This window comes from Muntiacus reevesi, chromosome 10 (assembly GCF_963930625.1).
Source record: "Muntiacus reevesi chromosome 10, mMunRee1.1, whole genome shotgun sequence".
Taxonomy (NCBI): domain Eukaryota; kingdom Metazoa; phylum Chordata; class Mammalia; order Artiodactyla; family Cervidae; genus Muntiacus; species Muntiacus reevesi.
In genome coordinates this window covers 42552358-42579173 of record NC_089258.1, presented here as the reverse complement: position 1 = coordinate 42579173, position 26816 = coordinate 42552358, and the positions used below count along the sequence as shown (strand labels likewise).

Below are 26816 nucleotides of genomic sequence, written 5' to 3'. Positions count from 1 at the left end.
GTTTACAGGACAGCGATTTATTTGATCATCTCAAAGGGTTCCAGATAAAATCACACCGGACACCCATTCCTGACAGAAAGCTGTCTGAAATCCACTACAGAAATCACACTCAGAGGAAATCCCATCAGTAACTGCAAACAACCACAATTACCTCTGGAAGTTTGGATAGCTTCTATATAACTATCTTTCAAAACTCCTTCATGTAGGAGACGTTCAATAAATACGCTAAATAAAGGACCCATTGAGGAGACAAAAGATGGTGCTGTGTTGACTTGAGTCGCTTGTGACAAGGGCCTCAGCCTGTGCAGTGCACCTCATGCGTGAAGGAATTCGGGACTGATTGACCGCGGCGGCCTATGGCTGCTCCTTGTTGAAATTATGACAAAACGCCTCACACAGGCTTGTCTGACCCCAGGCTGTGGCTTCTGCACTGGAAGGCTGAGCAAACTGGAGGGGCGGAGGCAGAAGGGCCCGGGGTGTCTGGGGGTGTCCAGCCGGGTTGCAGCCAGGAGTGTCAGAAAGTCCCTGCAGGTGTGATGAGGCTGGACCGTCGCCAGCACCAGAGGGTCTCCTGAGAGCCGCCGCCAAAGCTGCCCCGTCAGGCGAGTGACAGGGGGATTAGAGACAGCAGGAACCGGGGCGGGTTCAGCAGAGTTCACGCTTCTGCGGGAAGATGGTGCCCATGTGTCCCACCCTCACACAGGACACGGTGGCTGCAGGCCGCCCGGGACTGCTCTTCTGGGCCCTGTCACTAGACCAAGCAGCGGAGTTCCCCAAGCCAGCAGGAATAAAAAGGTAGACGCCACAAAAGAATTTTGAAATCAACTGCAGTTATAGAGCATTTCATTTGAATTAGCCAACTGTAAAATGGTAAGACTATAAATATATTTTTAAATTTTTAAGTCATGTGCAACTTTTAAAATAATTCTAATCTCCCAAGGTTACAAAGCCATGTGATTTTCAAAGTTGTTGGAATTTGTATATTGAGAATATTTTCATAAAAGATATATACCTAGAGTCACTGTTTTAGTTATTACAAATTCAACCACAGTAAAAGATCATGATTTTATAGCCCAGTGTTCCCAGAAGGATGTTCAGGACTGTGTGAAGCTTGAAGCTACACAAGGCGAGTTTCTTTTTATGAAATGTTTACTGATTATCATATGCCTTAAATAAAGTAAAAACATTATAAAACTTCAATTACTAATTATTGATGCTTTAATTTGTAACTAGCTTTAAAATTCTAGGAACTAGGTAATATATTGTATCTTTCATCTACCAAATCTATATTTTGCACATCTAAATGTATACAGATCATTTTTCAGTGTAGCTATAATTCTGCATCTCTGCTCCCCTTAACAATAAGCTTCCCTAAGAAAACTTGCTTACCTCCTGCTTATGCTTGTAAAATGTCTTTATGGACTATTTATGACTTGGAGAATTAGCATAAAATAATATTGTAATGGCTTTGCACCGATAGCGTCATATTTGTTTGACCAAGAGCAGATGATTTTTCAACACACCCCTCATCTATAAGCAAATTGTTTTCCATAATAACAAGCAGACAAAATAAATAATAATAGGAAAGAAACGCAGCGTTTTCTTTCCTATTTTTAAATTGATGTCCTCAGTTTTTTAAATGACCAGCCCCAGGTTGGTGTTTGCCTCTCTTCGTGTATGTGTGTTACACACACGAACCCCTAATGACACAGGGGTTGGCTGCTCGCTACCTGGAGACTCTGGCGGTTTTTGGTTCGGTGGCTCTTGTGAGATGCTTCCGTGCTAATCCATGCAGTGGGAGGGATTTAGTCAACTGCTGCAAGCAAATCCAGGAATGCTCGTTCCCCTACTATGTGCCTGTGGGAATTCTGTGATAAGGAAAACAGGCAGAGTTCTCACACTCCCGGAACTCGTCTCCTAGGAGGACAAACACATCAGCAACTAAATACAGCCTGTCTGACTGTGACTACGCAAAATCACCTTATACTAACAACTAAACAGTGTTTATCCTCAAGCCATACTGACTGTCTGACCGTGACTTCGCAAAATCACCTTATACCAACAATTAAACAACATTTATCCTCAAACTGGAAACTTTTTCATACTGGAAACTTTTACTAGAAATAAACATCTCTGATTATTAGAAATGTAAGTAATATGGTATTATGGTTATCAAATAAAATTCAGCAAAATGACTTCATATTTAAAGAATTGCAACTCTCAGTTTCAGAAGTGACGAAAAAAGAAAATAGTTTGTCTAAAAGAGATGTTTTAGAATAGCAATCCATTAAAACTAAGTTATGAGAAATATGTAGAGAATGGATTAGAATAAATGATTAGAATAAACACAAATAAACCCAGAACAAATCATAAAAACTTGATAACAGAGTTTATACTGCTTAAAAGAAAAGAAAGGAAAAATGATTGTTTATGTATACACATTGGAGAGAGAACTCAGCTTCTGTAGTTCATGATGTTTATGTTAAGGGTTTTTCGTTTTGTTTTTGTCTTTTTCCCAATCAGAGTGAAGAGCATCTTTATGTAGGAGGTGTAAACTATGAAGACAGGATCACAGATTTTGATGTCAAGCAGGTATCACTTGTGTATTCACAGTCTCTCTTCATGTGCATAGGCAAACATGCTGAACTGTTGTTTAAAAGTTTGGGTGCCATCAGTAAGCCCAGGATTGCTAAAACTGATTTTAAAAAATCCCCTGCTATTTACTCCAAGTGGGAACCTACACTTTAAGGCGCTAGATTTTCTCATTTCAAACACTACAAGATTAGGAATATTGGTTTGGTTTGCTTGGATTTTAAGAAAATTGAAAGCACAGAAAATATCTTCATTTCATAACTGTAGAGTTGGGGGGGTGGTTGTTGGAGAGAAGAAAAGGAAATCAATTTATTTAAAAGGAAAATGCATAAAACAAATACTTTTGTTAGGAACAGAATTTTACATTATGATAATTTGGTATCTTGAAATCTTGAAGGATCCAATTAGGATAACTTAGTTTCTTTAAGAAAAAATACTACCTAACTGATAATAAAATATTATGGCTCTCTGCAAAGGATATAATGCAATATATTTTTCCATTCTCCTATAATGGTCCCTGACATTTCCAGTGTTTCTCTTTTACAAATAACCTGGCCATGAAGATGATTTTATGTCCTCTTGGGATTTGTGTGATAAATTCCTCAAGGTGCGGCCATGGGGGAGATGGGCAGATCTTCACTGTGTTCACTAGTTCTAAACTGCTGTCTTAGGTATTTGGGGGGAGGCTTCCCTGGACACTCAGTGATAAAGAATCTGCCTGCAAAGTAGGAGACTCGGGTTCAATCCCTGGGTTGGAAGATCCCCTGGAGGAGGAAATGGCAACCAACTCCAGTATTCTTGGCTGGAGAATCCGATGAACAGAGGAGCCTGGTGGGCTACAGTCCACGGGGTCGCAAAGAGTCAGACACGATTTAGTGACTAAACAATAAAGACAGGTGTTTGGGACAGTTACCCTCAATGCAACACTTCATGATCTCATGTGATTTTAGACACTGACCAGAATGTGGTATTTCTGGACTGTATATTTTTTAATCACTTGGTGAATGTAAGTGGCATCACAGAGTTTTATTTTGTACCACCCTGATTATCGGCAAGGTTATCTGTATTTCAGGATACGTATTACACTCATCAGAAGGACTGACGCTGAAGCTGAGGCTCCAGTATTTTGGTCACCTCGTGTGAACGCTGACTCACTGGAGAAGTCCCTGCTGCTGGAAAAGACTGAGGGCAGAAGGAGAAGAGGGTGTCAGAGGAGGAGAGGTCTGGATGGTATCACCAATGCAATGAACACGAACCTGGGCAAACTTCAGGAGATGGTGAGGGACAGACAGGCCTGGCATGCTGCAGTCCACGGGGTTGCAAAGACTTGGATACGACTGGGCAACTGAGCAAGAAAATCATTATATCTATCGTAAGTACCTTGATGCTTAGTAGGAAATGTCACCATTCCACCTTTTTGTTTATAAAATTTTAAGTGCCATTTTCAAGGTCCATGTAAAAACCTGTTGGAATTTTTATTAGAACCAGAGAGAATTTATAATTCATTAGGAAACAGAAGGCATCTTGTTGCTAACAGGTGTTCCTATCCATGAATATTGTATATGAATCCCTGATCTATAATTTCATTCAATAAAAACTGGTAGTTTTCTTTATTATAATCTCTTGGTTTTACTGGGTAAACAAATAAATCATCTTCAAAGAGTAATAGGATTTTTAAAAATCTTTACAGCTTTTATTTGTCTTCTTGGACTTTTACCTAAAAATAGTACAAAGTAGACATTATTTTACCTACTAAGGTCCACATAGTCAAAGCTATGGTTTTCCCAGTAGTCATGTATGTATGTGAGAGTTGGACCATGAAGAAAGCTGAGCACCGAAGAAATGATGCCTTTGAACTGTGGTGTTGGAAAAGATTCTTGAGAGCCCCTTGGACTGCAAGGAGATCAAACCAGTCAATCCTAAAGGAAATCAGTACTGAATATGCATTGGAAGGACTGATGCTGAAGCTGCAACTCCAATACATTGGCCACCTGATGGAAAGAACTGACTCTTTGGAAAAGACCCTGATGCTGGGAAAGACTGAAGGTGGGAGACGGGGACGACAGAGGATGAGATGGTTGGATGGCATCACAGACTCGATGGCCATGAGTTTGAGCAGGCCCTGGGAGTTGGTGATGGACAGGAAAGTCTGGCATGCTGCAGTCCACGGGGTCACAAAGAGTCGGACACGACTGAGAGGCTGAACTGGACTGGACTGATATGTATAATTCTACATTTCTTCATTTTCTATTTCAAATGCCAAAAAGTTCAGAAGTGAATCTCAACAAGATGTTCCACCAGCTTCCCTTCATGCGAGGCTCCGGCGCCTTGTCCCCAGACGCAGATGGGTGTTTACGTGCCTTTGACTGTCGAGTGCCTGCAGCTCCTTCCAGGAGGGAGTGAGGCCCAGTGAGGTGGAGGGAGGCAGCAGAGAGCGTGGGAGGCGAACATCCCCAGAAGCCAAGGACGCGGTTCCTGTGCAACCCGCCATTCTGCTTGCCGATGCCCAGTCCCCGCGGCCGGGTTTCAGACCTCAGTGATCTCCTGATAACACTGTCTCCCCACTACAGTTCACACTGATATCCTCAATACATTTACTTTGCTTTTGTTGTTGCTGTTGGTCACCAATTCTAGTTTAATTCCCTTCTGTTTTGGTTGCCTGACCTCAGGATTGTATTGTGTCCCTCTTCCAAGTCTTGAGTCTTTCTATTTGTTTCTACTCACATTTTTAGAACCTGCCGAATTAAATGTCAAGCTAGTTGCCTTTATCTCCATCTCAGTGTTGTATGAACGAGTCTGTTTTCTGGCAAATGCGGTGTGAGGTTTATGTAGGCCTTAATTAAGGAATAATGGTGCCCTGAACACACACGTCTGGGTCATAAGTAGCTCCCACCCTCCCCCTTCCTCCACCCCTTCCTGAAGGGTCCAGGTCTCCTGTGATATATGAGGTGGTTCTGAACATTTATTACAACAAGAGCAAAATGCATACCATACACCTCACTATACTAACTGCAGAGGATTAAGATTACCTATTTAGATGAAAATATCATGAAACATTACATTTAAAATCAATTATATCTGTATTACTAAGACTTCAAATCTGCTACCTTAAATATCTGTCATTGACATAGTCAATGTGCTATTGTAAGTAAACTGAATTTTAAAGAATCATAACCTTACATTTATGTATTATTTCACAATGACTAAAATCCCTCTTACTCTATGAAATTTGTTTTATTTTATGAATAAAAAAGCTTTATAATCCTATTTTTTTAAAGCTATGTTTAGCTTACTATTTAAAATGACAATTTTAGCTGTAGATGTAGTTTTGCTTCACAAAATTAAAGATCTTAGAAATATTTCCTCATATCTACCACTTGGCCTTTATCTACCACATGTATGATAATTGTGTGTATCATGTAATATGTACATGTATATTTAGAATAAAGCCAAAGAAATCACACTTTTCTTAGCAGCTGTTACTAGTTTTCAAACCTTTCAGCTCCAGGGGGTGTCTTTCACAATTAATGCTACAGTTGGGATTAAGGCAAGGATCTTCCTGACTAATGGATGAACGGTCTTGTTGGAATGAAGAGTCTGAGAGAACAAAGTCTGATGAAATGTGGTTGATGGTGTCTTTCCAGCAAAGTCTGACTCCTTTATCCTGGGGGCCGAGGTGAGGTGCTGGCCCCCCACACCCTGGGCTTCCATGTGCCCACAGGACACGGTTGTTGCTGCAGGAGTGAAAGCCGGGCAGATGTGGGGGCTTCGGAAGCAGGCGGTGGGGGTGCAGGCCACTTGGGGTCTGACTCGGGGGCCTGGCTGGGTTGGGACTCTAGGAGCTTCCAGGCGCCCAGGAATGGCAGGAACTGCTGGTCCTAGGACCCCACAGGGTCAGGCATCCACACTCAGGGCCTCGTTCTCACCCCAATCTCTCAGGAAGCACCTCCATTATGGGGGGGTCTCCCCTCAGAGGAAATGGGGACTCATGATGCTCAGGTCTCTGCAGGTCTCTCCTAGGGACTGGCTGTCGATGGGGCAGGAGGAAGTACCAGGTTTCCATGAAATGAAACAGCTCTGCCCAATGTCCCTTCACCCCGGGTGGTGAGCCCACCTCCTCCCTGGGGGCCCTTATGTTCTGGAGGGAGAGGTGCCGCTCTCTCTGCACGAGGCCTGTGGGGTCATCACTCTGAGAAGAGCTGAGGGCAGGGAACTCAGCTGAGCTGGGCGGTTTATCACTAAGCAGGCAGGATCAGGCAGGAGGGCCTTTCATCTGGAGACTGTGTGACCAAGACTGAGGGTGAGAAAGACTAGGCGGGTGTCTGGGGACTCATGCCAACGGGCAGAGGGAGGTGGGGTGCCCAGACTCGAGGAGCCCTAGGAGGTTCAGCAACTGATGACTGAGATAAAATGGAGTGTGTGGCAGTCACCAGACCTGGAGGTGGTGACAGAGTTGAAAAGTGACCAGGGAATGACTGGGCGAGGAACGCGTGCACGAGAGAGTTTCCAGCGGAAACAAAGGAAGAGATCAGAAAACTTCAATCCTGGACCCAAGAGAACAGAACCATCTGCCAAAACAGCGGTGTGAGAGAGGAAGGAGCAGAGACTGGGGTGGAGACTGGGGTGGAGACAGGAGTAGAGACGGAGTAGAGACTGGAGGGGAGACAGGAGTAGAGATGGAATAGAGGCAGGAGTAGAGACAGGAGCAGAGATGGAGTAGAGGCAGGAGTAGAGACTGGAGTAGAGATGGAGTAGAGACTGGAGTAGAGATGGAGTAGAGACTGGAGTAGAGATAGAGTAGAGATGGAGTAGAGACAGGAGTAGAGATGGAGTAGAGATGGAGTAGAAACAGCAGTAGAGATGGAATAGAGGCAGGAGTAGAGACAGGAGTAGAGACAGGAGTAGAGATGGAGTAGAGACTGGAGTAGAGATGGAGTAGAGACTGGAGTAGAGACTGGAGTAGAGATAGAGTAGAGATGGAGTAGAGACAGGAGTAGAGATGGAGTAGAGACTGGAGTAGAGATGGAGTAGAGACTGGAGTAGAGACTGGAGTAGAGATAGAGTAGAGATGGAGTAGAGACTGGAGTAGAGATGGAGTAGAGACAGGAGTAGAGATGGAGTAGAGATAGAGTAGAAACAGCAGTAGAGATGGAGTAGAGACAGGAGTAGAGATGGAGTAGAGACAGGAGTAGAGATGGAGTAGAGACAGGAGTAGAGATAGAGTAGAGATGGAGTAGAGACTGGAATAGAGATGGAGTAGAGATGGGAGTAGAGATGAGCAGAGACAGGAGTAGAGATGGAGTAGAGACAGGAGTAGAGATGGAGTAGAGACAGGAGTAGAGATGGAGTAGAGACAGGAGTAGAGATGGAGTAGAGATAGAGTAGAAACAGCAGTAGAGATGGAGTAGAGACAGGAGTAGAGATGGAGTAGAGACATGAGTAGAGATGGAGTAGAGACAGGAGTAGAGATGGAGTAGAGATAGAGTAGAAACAGCAGTAGAGATGGAGTAGAGACAGGAGTAGAGATGGAGTAGAGACAGGAGTAGAGATGGAGTAGAGACGGGAGTAGAGATGGAGTAGAGACAGGAGTAGAGATGGAGTAGAGATAGAGTAGAAACAGCAGTAGAGATGGAGTAGAGACAGGAGTAGAGATGGAGTAGAGACATGAGTAGAGATGGAGTAGAGACAGGAGTAGAGATGGAGTAGAGATAGAGTAGAAACAGCAGTAGAGATGGAGTAGAGACAGGAGTAGAGATGGAGTAGAGACAGGAGTAGAGATGGAGTAGAGACAGCAGTAGAGATGGAGTAGAGACAGGAGTAGAGATGGAGTAGAGACAGGAGTAGAGATGGAGTAGAGATAGAGTAGAAAGAGCAGTAGAGATGGAGTAGAGACAGGAATAGAGATGGAGTAGAGACAGCAGTAGAGATGGAGTAGAGACAGGAGTAGAGATGGAGTAGACACTGGAGTAGAGATGGAGTAGAGACAGCAGTAGAGATGGAGTAGAGACAGGAGTAGAGATGGAGTAGAGATAGAGTAGAAAGAGCAGTAGAGATGGAGTAGAGACAGGAATAGAGATGGAGTAGAGACAGCAGTAGAGATGGAGTAGAGATAGAGTAGAGATGGAGTAGAGACAGGAGTAGAGATGGAGTAGAGACAGCAGTAGAGATGGAGTAGAGACAGGAGTAGAGATGGAGTAGAGACGGGATAGAGATGGAGTAGAGACGGGAGTAGAGATGGAGTAGAGACAGCAGTAGAGATGGAGTAGAGACGGGAGTAGAGATGGAGTAGAGACAGGAGTAGAGATGGAGTAGAGACAGCAGTAGAGATGGAGTAGAGACAGGAGTAGAGATGGAGTAGAGACAGGAGTAGAGATGGAGTAGAGACAGGAGTAGAGATGGAGTAGAGATAGAGTAGAAACAGCAGTAGAGATGGAGTAGAGACAGGAGTAGAGATGGAGTAGAGACAGGAGTAGAGATGGAGTAGAGATAGAGTAGAGACAGCAGTAGAGATGGAGTAGAGACAGCAGTAGAGATGGAGTAGAGACGGGAGTAGAGATGGAGTAGAGACGGGAGTAGAGATGGAGTAGAGACGGGAGTAGAGATGGAGTAGACGGGGGAGCGGTGGGTGCTCCCTCTGCGTCCACCCGCCTGACCACTGGGTCTGCCGCGGGGAGCTTGCCCAGGGCACCCCCTCTGCCCCTCACAGCCTGACTCCCGCCCGCTTGCTCTCCAGCGCCCCCTCCACGAGTCTGTGTTGTCACGACGCCATCCTCGTGGCTGCAACTTTCCTCCTTTCTCGCTGGGACAGAAACCCGGGTCCCTCCATCCCAGAAGACCTGCAACAAAGACTGAAGTCACCGAACAGAGAAGGAGCGGAACGACTTGAATCACCAAATTCAAGCTCAGGGGTTTTACAGCGAACTCGGCCCTGAAGAAAGCCTCAACTCAAGGTAGAAGAGGAGAGGGGCTCTGTGTGGTGGGTGGAGACCGCAGCGCCCACCGGCAATGGCCGCTGAGACGGGCTTGGCTCCTTCGGGAACCTCCCCGACCTTTTCTGGAAAGTGGGGAGCTGCCCGTGTTTCCGCAGCTTCACCCTGGCTCGTCAGGGCGGGGACCCCGCCTGGAGCCTGAGGCGGGGCTCGTGGGGACCGCCTTCCGGTCAGGGGCGGCGGGAGGGAGCCAGGGCGGGCCGGGGACCCGCAGGCCCGCGGGGAGCGTGACGCGAAGCCTGCAGCGCCGCCTGCTGGCCGAGCTCCGAACGACCGCCGCTCTGGCTTCCGGAGGGGAGCCGGGGTCGGGGCCAAAGTCGCTCAGCAAAGCCAGAGCCCCGCGGGGCAGCCGCTCGAGCAGCAGGTACCCCATTCAGGCGAGTCTCAGCAGGTTCTCCGAGAGCGGCTCTGGCCCAGACAGCTGCCTGAGCATCGCAGCCCTGCGCGGGAGAGCCAGCCCCTCGAAACCCAGACCCGAGCCTTTGCTCTCGCCTCGCCCACGGGGTCTTGCAGCGCAGGCCTCCTGTGCTCGAGCTTGGGAATCGCAGACGGAGCTCCCGCGAGGGGAGCCTGGAGTTCGGGCCGCCAGACGGCGCCTTGCTTCGCTGTCACTGGGCTTCCCGCTACCGGTCCGGGCTCCGGCTCTAGAGCGGCCCTTGCCGGGGGTGAAATCACACCGCAGTGCTACACCAGGTCCCTACCGTGGTAAAGTAACTGGGAGATCCTGACCGTTACAGGGCGAAAGAAAAATGCTGCTGCGTCAGTAAACAAAGGATGCTGCAGCCATCCGGCCCCGAAAACCGCCCAAGGTGAGGCCTACGGAGGCTCAGGGTGGAGAGGGGACGCGCCATCAAACCGTCAGCCTCCGCGGCTGCCCTTGCGGCGCACCCCGGGACCCAGGATGGGCAGACACAGGCCACGGGGCCCGGGCAGCCGGGGTGCAGGTCGAAAGAAGGTGTCAGTGAGCCCAGACTGTGCACCTTTCTCATACGTGGGAAAGGGCTAAAGTCCTTAACTAGAGATGTCTCACTTCCTTTTGTGAATAGTGATCTGTTGATGTTGCAACTAGCTGGTCTTTGTTGCAAAAACTCCTATAGATCCTGGCTCCCCGCCTCACCTCTTCAGAGCCATCCCTCAGAGCCCCCTGAGAGGCTGTGTCCAGGGCTCAAGTCCTCAGTTTTGTCCTCCGAATAAAGCATCGTTCTCAGCTTTAAGGCTGTGCATTTTTTTCAGTCGACATACATATGCATGTATTTGTATAATAAACACACTCATTGGAAAAGACTCTGATGCTGGGAAAGATTGCAGGCAAAAGAGAAGGGGCGGCAGAGGATGAGATGGCTGGATGGCATCACCGGCTCAATGGACATGAGTTTGAGTAAACTCCGGGAGTTGGTGATGGACAGGGAGGCCTGGCGTGCTGCGGTCGTGAAAAGTCGGACATGACTGAGCAACTGAACAACAACAGTGCATAACACACAGGTCTACAAGTTATAACTGATACTCTTTTCTAATATAGATTGGGCAAAAGAAAAAGTAAAGAAGAAGAGAGGCTCTGCGCGAAGCAGGGGCCCAGGCACTTCAGAGACAGATGATCAGAGGTGCTGAGGCTGCCCTCCTCTGCCGTCCACCAGGTCCCACAGGACCCGCGGGAGGGGCCGCGTTCCCCTGGCCGGTGGGCTCGGGACTGTGCAGGTCACGCTTCCTGGCAACCCTTGCTCACATCGATGAGGTAATATTTTCTAAAGGACTCTGAAATGCATCTTTAATGAATTAAGTACAACACACCTGCAGGCGATTGAAGTAACACATACCTTTAGGTGCAATCTCGAGCTCTCAGAAACCACACATTGTTATGGGAATCAATACCCTCGTCGTTTTGTATTCCCGAAATACGGGCTTTGTGCCAAGCACATCTGTCTTGGTAGAAAGAAAATAATTTTCTTCAATTTTCATGCCATTGCCTTTGCTAAAATACCCTTTTGAACGTATAGTTCAGTGCAAACATCTTATTTTTTTCTCTAGACTTCATACTTCTATAGGACCATCCAGAAAACAAATTGGAAGAATTACTTTAATCCATTAGTAAATATTTACTGGACACAACTCCAGGTGCCATGAGAAGACATATGAATAATGACACAAGTTCTGGATCTTAAAATAACTAAAAGCACTTTCTATTTGAGTTTTTGTATAATCTGGTCCATTCCTTCATGGAAATTATTACCTGGTTAGATAATATACAAGCATTTAAAGAGATGATTAAAATTAAAATAACATGTGCCAAGATTTGATAAGTAATATCAAGGTACTGCACCCCAAATGAAATGTATGTGTTCCATGATGCTCCCTAATTTTTGCTGAAACACAATGGGTGGGTATCAGCCATCGCTTTTCCCAACTGAAACTTAGGCCCAGACAAGTCACCTCTGAGGGATGGCCCGGCTTCAGGAGAAGCATCAGCAGTGGGGAGGTGCAGGCAGGGGGGCAGGTGGGCGGCATTTAAGATTTAAAGACCCAGGATGTAGTGAGTGTGGAAGAGTTCTGGTGGGTCCTGTTAGGTCTGGCCCAACAGTCGCAGGCTTGGTGCTGCCTGGGTCAGCCCGAGGACTGGGGCCCTGGCCCGGCCACCTGCAGCACCCCAGCCTGCGTCCCTGCAGAGAGCTCGGCATCTGTCCTGGGGGAGCCTGGCCTCCGGAAGCTGCAGCTGGAGCCCTCGGGCCCCACGGGCCTCCATTCATGGACCGGCCCGTCGCCGTGGGAGCAGGAGCAGTGATGACACCACGCAGTTTCCCTCGGACGGCGGGTGTTTCCTGCTCGGTCCCCTGTGGCTGTGGGGAGGGTGTGCATCCTCAGCCCTCCCGTGGACAAGGAGGGGAGCGAGCCCTCTCCCTCTAGGTCGTGATCGTGAGACTGTCCAGGGGGGCAACCAGACGCCTGACCCCCAAAGGCTGGACTCTGCACCGAGGGTGTCCCCTGCACCCGCCTCCCGCAGCCTGGGTCCTGTGGAAGGCCATCGAGCAGTGAATCCCGGGAGAGCCTTCTTCTGTGGCGCACCGTCCGCAGAGGCCGTGGGGAGGACAGCTTCCCAACACGGCTGCTTTCCCGTCTTCCCCACTCTGAGCCCATAAGGGGTTCGCGTGATACCAAATCATGGGAAACACTAAAGCTTCAGACGACTTGTTTATGCGGGTGGATGCAATCAAATCGATAGCAGTTGTGCCCGGAGTCTGGGGAGTGATTTTCTGGAATGGATTCTGAAATCTCTGCCGCCCAGGGGGGTGGGCGTTGTCAGGCCCTGTGATGAAGTGTGGGTCAATTAGAGAGCGCAGTGCTCTAAATCAATGCCACATGATGGTGTGCTCGGGCCGCTGAGCAGCCGTGGTTCTTAAAGGGCCTTGACAAATGGGGCTTGGGGGCCTGTTTCCCCTGCCTCAGGCCCAGGATGAAAAGATGATTCTGCAGAGTCCAGATTTAACACCAGTCATGCTTTGGCCCTGGGACTGCAACGGCTTTAGCTTCTCAGGGGTCCACCATCCCCTCCACGTGGTACCAAGGGACCACGGGAGCTGCTTCTGTTCCCTTCAAACTGCTCCCAACAAAGAACCAGCACTGTCAACAGAAAACCAGGGTTGAGCTAAATAACTGTGGGGAAAGAGCAAATCAGCCAAGATGGTCGGGCTCTCTCGCCCCGCGATCTGTCAGTGTGGTTCTGTGACAGCTGGGACCACTCACAGCGCTGAGAGTGTGCACCGCCGTGCACCCCTGCGGCCGCGTGTGTCTGTCCGCGTATATAAGCTCCACTGAAAAGCCCCTGGAGCTGCGTCAGGCCTGTGTCCGCCGGGTCAGCCCGAGAGGAAGGAATGCAGCGTGTCTGCCGCTACGGCTGTGGCCCCAGTCGGGAGAATGAACGTGTCTGCAGCTCCCGCGGCCCCTCAAGCGTTCTCCAGCTTCCCCGATCGCGCCTGCCTGCCCTGGGTTCAGCAAACAGTGTGGACAGACAGACAACTGGCACAGTCGGCAGGACCAGTGAGACCAGAAGCAACACTTGTCTCAACTCGAGAATTATCCTGGGGCCCGCCGAATACTAGGCCGGCTGCCCCTGCTCAGACGTGTCCGAGCCGTGTGAGAGCAGTGAGAGGAACTCTGAGGGGAGGAGGAGATGGACCATGAGACCCTCTCTGCCCCAAATCCCGAGCTTCCCCACGAGCCTTCCCTGGTGAGACTGCTTCTACATGTGCTCAGAAAGGCTTTGCTGGTTGTTGAAGGGATTTCATCCAAAACGATATAGAACGAGGCCGGGTGAGGAGAGGCCGCCGAAGGTGCAGACTTAGCTTGTGGGGTGCAGAGCCGGGATCTAGGGGAGACGGGGGCTCCTGCGTTGCCTGTGGGGCCCCGGGAGGGGGACCCAAGGCGGTGCTGCCAGGGCCCTCCACGAGGCCCCCTCCCGGAGGCAGGATGGCCTTGTGAGAATCTGACCGCAAAGCAGGGACAGTTCTGAGGCAGGAAACGGGCTGGTGGCTCACTTCTCACGGGACCGTCCAGGCTCCCAGGCCACTTGGCCAGACCTGAGCATGCCCCAGGCCCCTGGGGGCTCAGCGCTTTGTTCCGAAAGTTAGTGTCTGGGTGCCTCACAGGGCGATGCCCGCACTGAGCCTGTGCCGCCAGGAGCCCTCGGCCGGGGTCACTCAGACTCGTGGGCGGGGCGGCCCCTCCTGCCTCCTGGGCACAGGGAACCGCCTTCTCGTGTGGCCTCTCTCCTGACAGCGCTTCTCCCACCCGAGACCCTGCACCACCTCCGCCTCCGCCAGCATCCACCTTCTTATGGACCTGGCAGCATCTCATCCAGAGAGTCTTCAGCTGAAGCCCTGGTCCTTCTGCTTCCTGGACGTGGACCCTTGAGCATCTGGGTTTCACCGGAGCAGCGGGCACCAGGGACATTCCTGCTAGGGATAAGCCCCAGACAGGAGCCGACTCCTTTAAGCGTCCACATCTAGGAAAAAAGAGGAGAAGCTCCGGGGTGCAGGCACCTTCTCTAAGGGTGGCTGAGCATCTGCCTGCAGTCATTCTACTGCAAACTATGGCTTACTGCACATTAAATGGGACTTTTTTCCTTCAAAGCTGAACTTGGCAGAAATTCACTAAATCGCTAGCTATACTCCTAAACCACAGGGCACATAAAACATTGAAATCAGAAGTGTTTCCCAAGGAAGTTGCCATTTAATTTTCTGAAAAGCAAGTGAAATACAATAACAGGCATGATTTTCCCTTCAGTCAAGGCGGGGGGATGGGGTGGTCAGTGGTGGGGGCCTGAGACCCTTCGGCCTCAAGGCGCCCCCCTCAGGATCAGGCTGCACTGGCCTGTGGAGGGGTCTGCGGAATCAAGGCCTTGTGGGGGGTGATACCCTGGATGGGTGGGACTCCAGGAAGCCCTGAGGCGGCAGGAGGGGCAGGCAGACCCTGAACCTGGCATCAGCCCAGTGCACAGGCAAGGGGACCCCAGAGCCTGGATGAGGCCCGGGCACAGCTTTCGGACCTCACACCGCAATCTCTGCTGCACAGAGAAGACTGAAGTGAAGTCGCTCAGCCGTGTCCAACCCCACGGACTGAAGCCTACCAGGCTCCTCTGCCTGTGAATTCTCCAGGCAAGAGTACCGGAGTGGGCTGCCAGTTCCTTCTCCAGGGGATCTTCCCAACCCAGGATCGAACCCGGGTCTCCCACTTTGCAGGCAGACTCTTTACCCTCTGAGGCACCAGGAAAGCCCAACTAAGGCAGTTGCTAAAACTTGAATTGTTTGCTGTCACTTCCCAGCAAAATTCTCTACAACCGCCGCAGTAGAAGTGAGAGCTGTGTGTTAGCGTCAGGGTGGCTGAGCTGTCCCTGGGACGCCCTCGGGGCCCAGGCCTCTCAGGCACCGCTGGCTCAGCCACAGCCTCCTGGCTCTCTGACGCCTCCCCCTGCCGGAGCTGGGCCTACGGGTTTTCCAGCCAGGACTACAACAGGAAGGGAACTGGAAAACCGCAAACCGTGCAGTTCGGTTGCTGTGGGTCCAGGGTGGCGGGGGCTGCAGAATTCAGTGCTCCAGTGTGAGAGCCAGGCCCAGGGACTCACCGGCGGAGGAGGGGGCGGGGAGGGTGTGCAGAAGCACAACAGCCCTGCTGACATCACCCATCTAGGACAGGCAGCATTAAACTGGTTGGGCCTTGAAAGCAGGACGCCGACCCCCGTGAGGGCAGGTGGCTCCTGAGTCGGCGGTGCGCCCCTCTTGCAGGAGCCCTCTCCTGGGAGACCGTCCTTGATGAGGGCAAAGCGGGGAGCCCTGGACAGCACGGTGCAGACACAAGAGGACCAAGGCCTGTGTGTGTGTGTGTGTGTGTGTGTGTGTACTGTGGGGGGGGGCGTGGGCTCTGCTTGTGAAGGCCCGTGTGTGTGTGTGTGTGTGTGAGTGTGTACTGTGGGGGGGGGGGCGTGGGCTCTGCTTGTGAAGGCCCGTGTGTGTGTGTGTGTGTGTGTGTGTGTACTGTGGGGCGGGTGTGGGCTCTGCTTGTGAAGGCCCGTGTGTTTGCATGTGTGTGTGTGTGTGTGTGTGTGTGTGTGTGTGTGTGTGTGTGTGTACTGTGGGTCGGGCGTGGGCTCTGCTTGTGAGGGCCCGTGTGTTTGCGTGTGTGTGTGTGTCCTGTGGGGCGTGCGTGGGCCCTGCTTGTGAAGGCCCATGATGCTCCAGGGTCCCCAGCATCGCTGGTGTGGGGCACACGGGCCCGGAGGCCAAGGGAGCCGGCCCCGTGGGTTGGTTCTGGGAAGGACAGCCAGCACGGTCTCACTCGGAGCTCACAGGACCCCTGAGACCCCTGGGGTCTAGTACTGAGCCCACGCGGCCCGCACCCAGGTGGAGAGGAGGCCCCTCAGCCTGTCGGCAGGGGCTCCACACACAGGCCTTGTTAACTCTCCGGGTGTGCAGTGACGCATCTGTGCCGTTGCTTGTTCCTGACTCCGGCTCCTCGGGCTCAGCATGAGTTTGTCTGGCCTTCTGCCTTGCCCTCCACCGGAACGAAGCTGGCCATGGGCCCGCCCCTCATCCTGAAGGAGAGGCCACCCTGGGTGGGAGCAGTGGGCACAGCCAGGCCTGTCAGAGGAGCTTCCAGAATAACAGGTCATTGTCCAGAGAGGGGCAGCTTCAGCGCCCGAGTAATACGTGAAGTAATACATAAAGAACGCTCAAACTACCGCACAATTGTACTCATCTCACACTCTGGTAAAGTAATGCTCAAAATTCTCCAAACCTGGCTTCAGCAATATGTGAACCGTGAACTTCCAGATGTTCAAGCTGGTTTTAGAAAAGGCAGAGGAACCAGAGATCAAATTGTCAACATCCGCTGGATCATCAGAAAAGCAAGAGAGTTCCAGAAAAACATCTATTTCTGCTTTATTGACTATGCCAAAGCCTTTGACTGTGTGGATCACAATAAACTGGAAAATTCTGAAAGAAATGGGAATAGCAGACCACCTGACCTGCCTCTTGAGAAACCTGTATGCAGGTCAGGAAGCAACAGTTAGAACTGGACATGGAACAACAGACTGGTTCCAAATAGGAAAAGGAGTACGTCAAGGCTGTATATTATCACCCTGCTTATTTAACTTATATGCAGAGTACATCATGAGAAATGCTGGGCTGGAGGAAGCACAAGCTGAAATCAAGATTGCTGGGAGAAATATCAATAACCTCAGATATGCAGATGACACCACCCTGACAGCAGAAATTAAAGAAGAACTAAAGAGCCTCTTGATGAAAGTGAAAGAAGAGAATGAAAAAGTTGGCTTAAAGCTCAACATTCAGAAAACTAAGATCATGGCATCTGGTCCCATCACTTCATGGCAAACAGATGGGGAACAGTGGCTGACTTTACTTTTCTGGGCTCCAAAATCACTGCAGGTGGTGATTGCAGCCATGAAATTAAAAGATGCTTGCTCTTTGGAAGGAAAGTTATGACCAACCTAGACAGTATATTGAAAAGCAGAGACATTACTTTGCCAACAAGGGTCCGGTCTAGTCAAGGCTATAGTTTTTCCAGTGGTCATGTATGGATGTGTGAGTTGAACTATAAAGAAAGCTGAGCGCCGAAGAATTGATGCTTACGAACTGTGGTGTTGGAGAAGACTCTCAAGAGTCCCTTGGACTGCAAGGAGATCCACCAGTCCATCCTAAAGGAGCTCAGTCCTGGGTGTTCATTGGAGGCACTGATGTTGAAGATGAAACTCCAATACTTTGGCCACCTGATGCGGAGAGCTGACTCATTTGAAAAACCCTGATGCTGGGAAAGATTGAGGGCAGGAGGAGAAGGGGACAACAGAGGATGAGATGGTTGGATGGCATCACCGAGTCAATGGACATGGGTTTGGGTGGACTCTAGGAGTTGGTGATGGACAGGGAGGCCTGGCGTACTGTAGTTCAAAAAATACGGAGTAGCAAAAAGTTGGATACGACTGAGTGACTGAACTGAATACTGGGAGACGTCTTAAAAACACGGTGTTTGCAACTAAGACTCCAAAAGGCCCAAGCAAGTCAATAACTGAAAAAGAGCAAAACAAGTTAGCCTGTTGTGTGCTGTCATAGAAAAACATCGCTTTCTCCTAAAATTGCAGTTTGGGTTGTTACCCACATCAAATTATATTAAACTCTGAATTTGTAGCCCCTTTATTGTGACACGAACAACTAAACCAGCTTTTACTTTTTTTTGAGGTTGAATCTTGGGAAAATTCCAAATCATACTCTTTTGGGGTTGATCATCCATTGTGTGGTCTTTATCTGCTGTGACAACTGTTTGCCATCTAAGGCGACAGCGGCGGGGGGTGGGGGCGGGGAAGGGCCTGGGGCTCCTGAGACCGCGGTCCCTGCCTCTCTGTTCGGAGACCCCTGGGCCGCGGCTGCCCCCGTCTCCGCGACCCGCGCGGGCTGAACTGAAGCAGGATTCAGGCAGAGGCCGGGCGCCCCGGCGGCCGTCGCAGTGCGCCCACGTCTCTGCAGCCGGTCCTCTGCCTGCACGGCTGCGGCTCACCCACTGCCAGCTCCGACCACCAGCCTGCCTTCCAGTTTGATTGTAGGAAAAGAACGGGAAACTGTGAGGTATCTGGAGGAGAACTGGACTCTGAAATGCGCGGAAGCGTTCCCGGGACCAGCTGACAAAGTGCTTCCGCGCCCCCTGGAGTCGCTCCTGCAGACGCGCCGGAGCCTGGGAATGGCTCCACCTGCCGCCTTAGGCGGCTGCACCCGCGACACCGCGCGCCCGCGCCTCCTCTCCCCTCGCTGGGCTCCAGGGGGAGCTGAGGATTCAGAGCCCGACGTCTCTACGGAGTCTGAGGAGTAGACAAAGCCACCGTTCCACCAGGCGAGCGAGAGCAGGGCGGGGAAGCTTCACCCCGTCGGACGTCTTGACCCTTACCGTGATCTTATAAACAAGGCAGGCATTACAGCTGTCTCACAAGGGAAACAAATCCAGAAAAAGTCACTGGGCTGGCCGGTCACGCCGCCAGACAAGTTCAGAGATCCAAGGGTCAAGACTGCCTCTGGCCCCAAAGGCCAGTTCACACGGGGTCTCGCCTCCCAGGGATGCGTGCGCCCTATGTGTGTAAGCAGACCTGCGCCCGGGGACTCCGCGTGCAGTGGTCGGGATCTCACGAGGCGCCCGGGGGGCTGAGACCCAGCACCCGGAGGCCCTCCCTGGAAGCCCCTCACACACACGTGCCTCCAAGAGCACCCAGCTGTTCATGAACATGTGTTCACCGTTACGGTCACTGTGCACTAACCAGGGAACTCCACGACGGTGTTCTGGGCTCTTGTTCATGATGATGTTAATTGTACAAGTATTTTAATTTGCTGAGGGCAGAATCGACAGCTCAGCCCACAGGCACCCGAACTTGCAACCTGTCTGTTTTCTGTGTCTCGCTTGTTCTGCTCAAGGTGGAGACTCCGGTCAGTAAACGGTGGGTGCTCTGCCTCTGTCAGGCACACGCCTCGGCTGGGAGACGGGTCCCCTGGTCACAAAACCCAACCCAAGCAGGCGATCAGCCACAAAAGTGAGGTGACTGGGCGTTCTGCTGCAAAAAGGGAACAAAGCCCCCACAAATTTATTAAATTATGTCAGAATTTTAAATCTTCATATAATACACCAAGCATGTTTTCAGACATTCTTGAACTTTTATACTGTCAAAATACAAACTACCTGAATTTACTTTAATTTTGCAACTTTTACCATTAAATGATTGTAACTTCAATGCTCAAATCTGACTTCACTTACACTGAATCTACTATTTTGTTTAAATAACTATATCAGTCACAACTTGCAGAACATAATTTAAAGAGCAAAAAGCCTGTCTTGAGTAACTTCCTGGCAAGGCCTTCTTTCCGTCTCCCATGGTTTGCACGCTTCTCAGCAGGCAAACCTGTCAGCAAGAGACCATGGCCCTGGCGTCCCATCCATGGACACCTGCTGAGCTGCACGGATGCGGCAGTGACCGACAAGCGAAGTGCAGTTTGCTCAAAACAGCCACAGACACAGCGTCATCTTTACAGTTTTGCTTCTTCATTTCATGTAGATGTTGGCTGTTTAAATATTTTATGGTTTCACTCACACAAACGTACATCAGATGCAAACAGAACCAGGAACCCTTCTCTGGCTCCAAATCCACACCCTTTTGCTCAAGCTTTGGGGTGACCGCAGAGGGCCACGACTGGGGATGTGCCTTCCTTCACCGACCAAGAAACCCCCCAGCATAGCGAGCTCATGCACCCAAAACCCTCTAAAGGGGGTCACACTCTGCACACTTCAGATAAAGTGCTCAAGGGTCTGGCACAATTCTGGCTTGTAGGACGTCCCCAAGCAGGACAGAGAAATATTCATTAATACTGCAATTTAAGCCTCTGAATATGAACTTACTAGAAACAGTTAAAAAGTAGAAGTTTGTGTTTGCGAAAACAAAACGTTAACTATTCCGAAACAGACTGCACACACCAGCGAATGAAAAGGCCCATGCCACGCCATTAGCTTGATGAGTCATTAACACCAACGTTAACCATATTATTACACTATTATCACAGGGAAACTGCGGTTCAGTCAGTCCCACATGAAGACAAACTGAATCATCAGACACTGCAAATGCCCCCGCGGGGCCGAGGCCAGGACGCTCCACCTGTGCGTCCTGTCCCCGGGGTCCGGCCTGACTGCAGGTCTGCAGGGGACCAGCCACCGTCTGGGCTCACAGGGAACCGGCCGGCTCAGTCCTGCGCTCAGAGGAATACTCAGGACGCAGTAGACGCCTCTGAAGCCAGGATACCACTAAACACCCTGAACTGGTAATTCTCAGAAACGCACAATGAGGCATGCCATCAGGTGTGACGAATTTAAAATCTGACTTCACGTGACGTGCTGTTTTTTAAGTCAATTTTTAAAATGTTCAATACAGAAGTTGAAGAGATCAAGGACGGACTGGAAACAATGTCAGGTTAAAAACCCGAGATGTACTGAGGAGGTTCTGTGCACACAGACCAGCCACTCAGTCATGGCCGACTCTCTGTGACCCCAAGGACTGTAGCCCAGCAGACCCCTCTGTCTGTGGAATTTTCCAAGCAAGAATACTGGGGTGGGTTGCTGTTTTCTACTCCAGGAAGTTCAACTTACTTCTAAAACTAATGTCAAAATTCAGGAAATAGTTTCTCTACTAAGAGTTTGTAACCATCTATAAAAAATTTATTTATCTGGATTCAAAATGTAATTTCATAATCTGTCAAAGTGTCACCTTTTGAACTTCTAAATATAAACACTTTCATATGAACAAATACTATTTTTTGAAATTTGAAAAGTATGTTTCATTTCAGTCGCTCAGTCATGTCTGACTCTTTATGACCCCATGGACTGCAGCATGCCAGACTTCCCTGTCCTTCACCAACTCCCGGACTTGCTCAAACTCATGTCCATCGAGTCCATGATGCCATCGAACCATATTTCAGTTAACTTGTTAAAATTATGATAACCATGCACAAACTACCTTCTCAGACCCAAACCAGGAGCCAACAGCATCGTGCCTGTTGAGGGCTGTGCTTGGGCAGGCGGCCCTCTGCTCACCTGTCAGCCCCCAGCTGCAGCTCCAGAGGGGACGGATCCACGAGCCTCCCGTATAGAAGTCTGTTCAGAGACAGGGCGCCTGCACCAGGGACCCTGAGAGCGTCCCGTCCCAGGGCACCAAACGGGACAAAGAAGGTGAAACACAGAAATACAGTCAGTTTTTGTATTTGCCATAGAAACTTTTTACTTGTGACTTTCCTTCCTGAAAACAACGCCAGGGGCTACTCCAACTGCCGCCTCCATGGACCCCGACGTCTCTAGCTGGACTGAAAGCAGGTGGCCCCTCGTGTTCTGTCCAGTGGCCACACCACCTGGAGAGGCCGCCACAGAGCAGACAGACCAGGGTGGCTGGGGCGGTGGGTCTGCCCAGGCGTGGGCGGCACTGCCCCTCGCTCAGGCGCTGTCTCCAGGCGGAAAGGCATCTGATAGCTCACACCAGGCACGGAGTGGGGTGGGGCTGTGGCCACGCGGCCTCGGGAGGGCCCTGCGCTGCTGTCTGCCCAGTTTAACTGGAGAGATGGGGGCCCCCTCGGGCCCGGTGTGCGCCCAGGGAGCAGGAGGCTGCATCCGTCCCAACAGTGTGTGTGTGTTCCAGGGGCTGAGAAGACGCCTGTGCGGACAGCAGGCTGCTCGGAGCCGGAGCGGAGCGGTCACTCTTCCTTGGGCCTCGCCCGCACCCGCGCACGAGCCCTCCTCTGCTCCCGTAAGCTCCGCAGGTCGGTCATCACCGCCAGGGTCTTGCGCACCCACAGGACCTGGAAAGAACCGTGCGGACGCGGTCACAACTGGACCTGCGTCAGAGGAGGAGGACGGCGGGGGAAGCCCATGAAGCACGTACCACGATGACCAGGGCGTTGAGCAGCAGCGGCGCGGAGAACACGAGGGAGATGAACATGCCCCTCGAGTCGAAATACTGGTGTTTGGAGAACAATCTGTTTTAAGAAAGATTTACAGGTTACCGGGTGGCACAAACGGCATTCCTGCCACCTTCTCTAGCTCACGGCGTCTCGGCAAGCCCACCCCTCACTGGGGGCAGGACGGACCCCCCGGACCACCAGGACCCCCACTCCCGCACCACCCGGGACCCCAACAGGAGCCTCTGAGCACAGGAGGACGAGGTGGTCAGAATCGCCATTGCACTCAGGGAGAGCGCACAGTCCCACGTCCGGTGTGACCTTCCTAACCCTGCGGAGGGACAACTCCGGCCCCTCTGAAGGGGTGAGAGCAATGGCCTACACCCAAGGCCTCCGGGGGGTGAGCAATGTGGGCAGGGCCCCTCCCTGGGGGCAGGGCAGCATGGCCAAACCAGGCTGCCCTCCAGGGTCTCATGGATGACAGACACTCAGGTCACTGACTCAGTCACGCAGCGCAGCTCTGGGTCATAGGGCGCAGAGCCCTGCAGGGCGGGGCCCAGGCCACTGAGGGCTGGTCGGGAGGCGTGTGTCCTGATTAGAAACAGGAAGCAAAGTGGGGAAGAACGGCCAGGTGTGGGCAGAGGGCAGGCTCCGCACCCAACAGCAGGGCCTGGAGCGCCGGGCTAGGGCCGTGACTGCGGAGCCCTGGAGTCAGGCCAAGGGCAGGCAGGCCCGGGAAGCAGGGCGCGGCTTGGACGGCATCATCTCCAGGGAGGGGCAGTGCTGGGGGTGCTGTGCTCCCCTCCCCGCCTGTGCCAGCCTCCCGAGGATTCCTGCCCGACCTGAGAAGGCAGGAGGAGAAGCTGCGACCCCCGAGAGGCAGAAGACTGGGGAGTGGATCGGCGCGGGGCGCGGGGTGGGGAAGTGTGTTCCCGGGACAGTGACCTGGCCATCCAGGCGTATGCGCGGGGAGGGACACACAGGTGAGGAGGGAGCGGCTGGCGTCCCGGAAACCGGGAATCGGGAACGAGGAAACCAAGTAAACATGGGCGGGCCACAAGCTCCCATCCCGGACAAGAGCGCTTCTGGGCAGCGACCACCACCTGGTCTCACGGCTGAGGAGCCTGGGGCGGGGTAGGGTGGGGGCCTTTGTAAACAAGAGCTGCATGACGCCTGAGGATGCCCTACAGCTGACAGGGTGGTTTCAGAGTCCACGTGCCCAGGACCCTTACCTCCAGTTCATCGCCGCCACTTCATTGATGTACTCGGCACAGTAGACCAAGGTGACTGAGGAGAAAGAACCCCGGCTGAGAAGTCAGAGGACGCCGACCACCGCGGCCTACACGTCCTTCTGAACAGGACGTTTCAAAGGTAAAACAAGGCCGCGCTACGTGGCTCGGGGGCCTGTCTGTCCAGCCCACCCTCGCGCTCCTCACGAAGGCCCCTCACAGACTGGAAGAACGTCCTCCCCGGCCAGGCGCACTGTTTCTCACTGCGATGCAGGCTCTGGGCTTCATGCCTGCCCCCAGATAACCTCCTGTCTGCATTTCCTGCCTTGCACACAGCCAACTGAAACATCACCTTCAAGATGAGATTTTGTATTTTGTTAAACTACCAGCAAAATCTTCAGTGTCTTCCCGACAGCTGCAAGGTTAAGAGCCCGGCCTAGCCTCTGAAGCCCTGGCCCACCCTTCCTAACCCGACAACATCAGACACGCGCTTCTCTGACAACTGACCCAACACCGGTGTCGCCCTGGTGCTCTCACTGGTGCCTTCGCCCCGCGTGCTGGCCTGGGCCAGACACCTGTTATTTGTAAAAACAGATTTCCTCTCTTTTTACACCCCACACCAGCACTTCATTTTCTTCATTAAGTTTTTCTCAATGATCCCACACAACCCTGTTCCTTCTCTGAATCTCGGTGGATCTTATACGCACAGATCTTATACTGTGGATCTTATACTTCCTTCCCTGTGTGCACCTCCCAGAGAAAGCTGAGAAGCTAAACCCACAGAGGGGAACCCCATTTACAGAGTCAGCGTCTCGGCAAACACAGCTCCTATTTGTGTCACCAGTATTTAGCACCCTCCTGGGAGCATGGTAGGTACGTGAAAGGAGTCTTTGAAAGACTCCTTTCAAGATCAATATCCAAAATGAACTTTATAGGAACAAAGAGTGAAATACAGGAGTGGCCGGAAATTAAAGTAGAACATAGACAGGAGGGTGGAGTGGCCTTACAAATGCTTTACACATCATGAGGCTGCAGAGAGAACACCCACACACACAAGGCCGGATCAGAGCGATCTGACACACACACACACACACACACACACACAACCCCCCCCCACACACCCAGATCACAGCGATCTGGCACACACACATACACAACCCCCCCACACACACCCAGATCACAGCAATCTGACACACACACACACACACACAAACCCCCCCACACACACCCAGATCACAGCGATCTGGCACACACACACACACACACAACCCCCCCCCCACACCCAGATCACAGTGATCTGAACCCTGAGCTGCAAGACTGCTGATTCTACTCACCCAGGCACAGGAAGTGCCCCACCTGCAGCCTATACCTCTGGGATGAGAAGCAGGTGAGCAGCAGGCAGAGCACGTGGAAGACAGCCAGCCCCATGAGCCAGGGCTCCGTCCAGTCCGTCTGCTGGTGGACACACAGCAGAAATTCGTCAGGGTCCACTAGCACTGGGGCCAGGCTTCACACGCAGTCTTCTCTCAGCATGCCCAGAGCACCCACCAGGCTTCACAGGACACGGGATCGGGAGGGGAAAGGAGGGGAAATGTGCACCCCCACCCAGGGACTGTCACTCATGTCCCTGGAGGGCCGTCCACACAGCACTGAGGGCTTCACTGTTTGTCAAGCACAGCTTCAGGCTGGGGAACTGAAGGACCTTCCACTCTGGGAGGGAAGCCAGGGAAGCCAGGTTCTGGAATGCACCCGGTCCCCGTGGAGCTAAGGCTACAACTCCTATTTCCAGCTCCCTAAACCTAGAGAGCATATTAAAGAGCAGAGACATTACTTTGCCAACAAAGGTCTGTCTAGTCAAGGCTATGGTTTTTCCAGTGGTCATGTATGGATGTGACAGTTGGACTATAAAGAAAGCTGAGCGCCAAAGAATTGATGATTTTGAACTGTGGTGTTGGAGAAGACTCTTGAGAGTCCCTTGGACTGCGAGGAGATCCAACCAGTCCATCCTAAAGGAGATCAGTCCTGGGTGTTCATTGGAAGGACTGACGCTGAAGCTGAAACTCCAGTACTGTGGCCATCTCATCCGAAGAGTTGACTCATTGGAAAAGACCCTGATGCTGGGAGGAATTGGGGGCAGGAGGAGAAGGGGATGACAGAGGATGAGACGGCTGGATGGCATCACCGACTCGATGGACATGAGTTTGAGTAAACTCCGGGAGTTGGTGATGGACAGGGAGGCCTGGTGTGCTGCGATTCATGGGGTCGCAAAGAGTCGGACACGACTGAGCGACTGAACTGAACTGAGACCAGTGATTAAAGCCTCAGAAAATCTGGGCTGCCCTCCAAACAGCGCTAGACTTCAGGTCTGCTAAACTCTAGGGGTGGCTGGTCCGCACCCCTAAACTAGGACCCCCCCCCCTCTCGGAGGCTCAGGTCTCCCGCGGGTAAGGGGCTGGAGGCGAAGCCCGCGCCTGCCACTTGCCCACTGCGGGTGTTCGCATCCAAGCCCAGATCGGCCTCCTTGCCGGCGCCCCACAGTAACCCCGCCCACCGGGGGGGCCCCTTCCCAGAACACCCCGCCCCTAAGCCGGGCCCGCGCACCTGAAATCACGCCCCTACCGGGCCCCCGCCCCCCCCCAGGCCCCGCCCCGGAACGCCCCGTCAGGCGCCGCGGGCATCCTTGTTGGAAAATTCCGAGCCCCGCCTTAGCGCCAGCGGCCGAACTGGCGGACAAGGAGGGGACGAGTTACCGTGATCACGGCGGGGATGCTGACGGGAAACCTGCTGACTGAGAATGCGGATGGCATCGCCCCCAGAAAGGCCCAGCCTCACCACCACCTTTTCGTCTTCCCGCCCCTCCTGGATAGGATAAGGAAGTCCTTTAACGTCCTCTCGCGAGATCTCCCACTTGTCGCGAGGCCTACTGTGCCTGGAAGTGGGAGGCAGGCAGACAGGCAGGCCGGGAGGCACCCCTGCATCTCGCGATATCTGTAGTGCCGTGTACTGGCCCCAAATCTCGCGGTATTCCGTGGCGT

The 26816-nt window shown here is 51.9% G+C and overlaps 1 protein-coding gene across 3 annotated transcripts; it reads right to left on the bottom strand.

Moving 5' to 3' along the window:
* Positions 1-19790: 19790 nt before the first annotated feature.
* Positions 19791-26677, bottom strand: TMEM18 (transmembrane protein 18). Of its 3 annotated transcripts, none has more exons than XM_065947401.1 (5): positions 26532-26677; positions 25116-25233; positions 23785-23839; positions 22537-22630; positions 19791-22453 (listed from the first exon to the last, which is right to left on the bottom strand). In XM_065947401.1, the coding sequence occupies exons 1-5, from the start codon at positions 26586-26588 to the stop codon at positions 22349-22351; spliced, it is 429 nt and encodes a 142-aa protein (XP_065803473.1). In that variant the 5' UTR covers positions 26589-26677; the 3' UTR covers positions 19791-22348. The 3 variants fall into 3 exon arrangements, with proteins under 3 accessions (XP_065803473.1, XP_065803474.1, XP_065803472.1); XM_065947402.1 differs by having other exon boundaries at positions 25116-25333; positions 26532-26637; XM_065947400.1 differs by having other exon boundaries at positions 19794-22453; positions 25116-25236.
* Between the last annotated feature and the right edge of the window lie 139 nt (positions 26678-26816).

Bases quoted from the DNA above. Each gene is read 5' to 3' on its own strand.
- TMEM18 (XM_065947400.1), bottom strand. From the start codon at position 26,588: ATGCCATCCGCATTCTCAGTCAGCAGGTTTCCCGTCAGCATCCCCGCC. The intron at 23,840-25,115 runs GTGAGTAGAATC...CTTTCTCCTCAG, and splicing joins GGGGCACTTCCTGTGCCTGG to TCACCTTGGTCTACTGTGCC. The intron at 22,631-23,784 runs GTAAGGGTCCTG...TTCTTAAAACAG, and splicing joins GTGGCGGCGATGAACTGGAG to ATTGTTCTCCAAACACCAGT.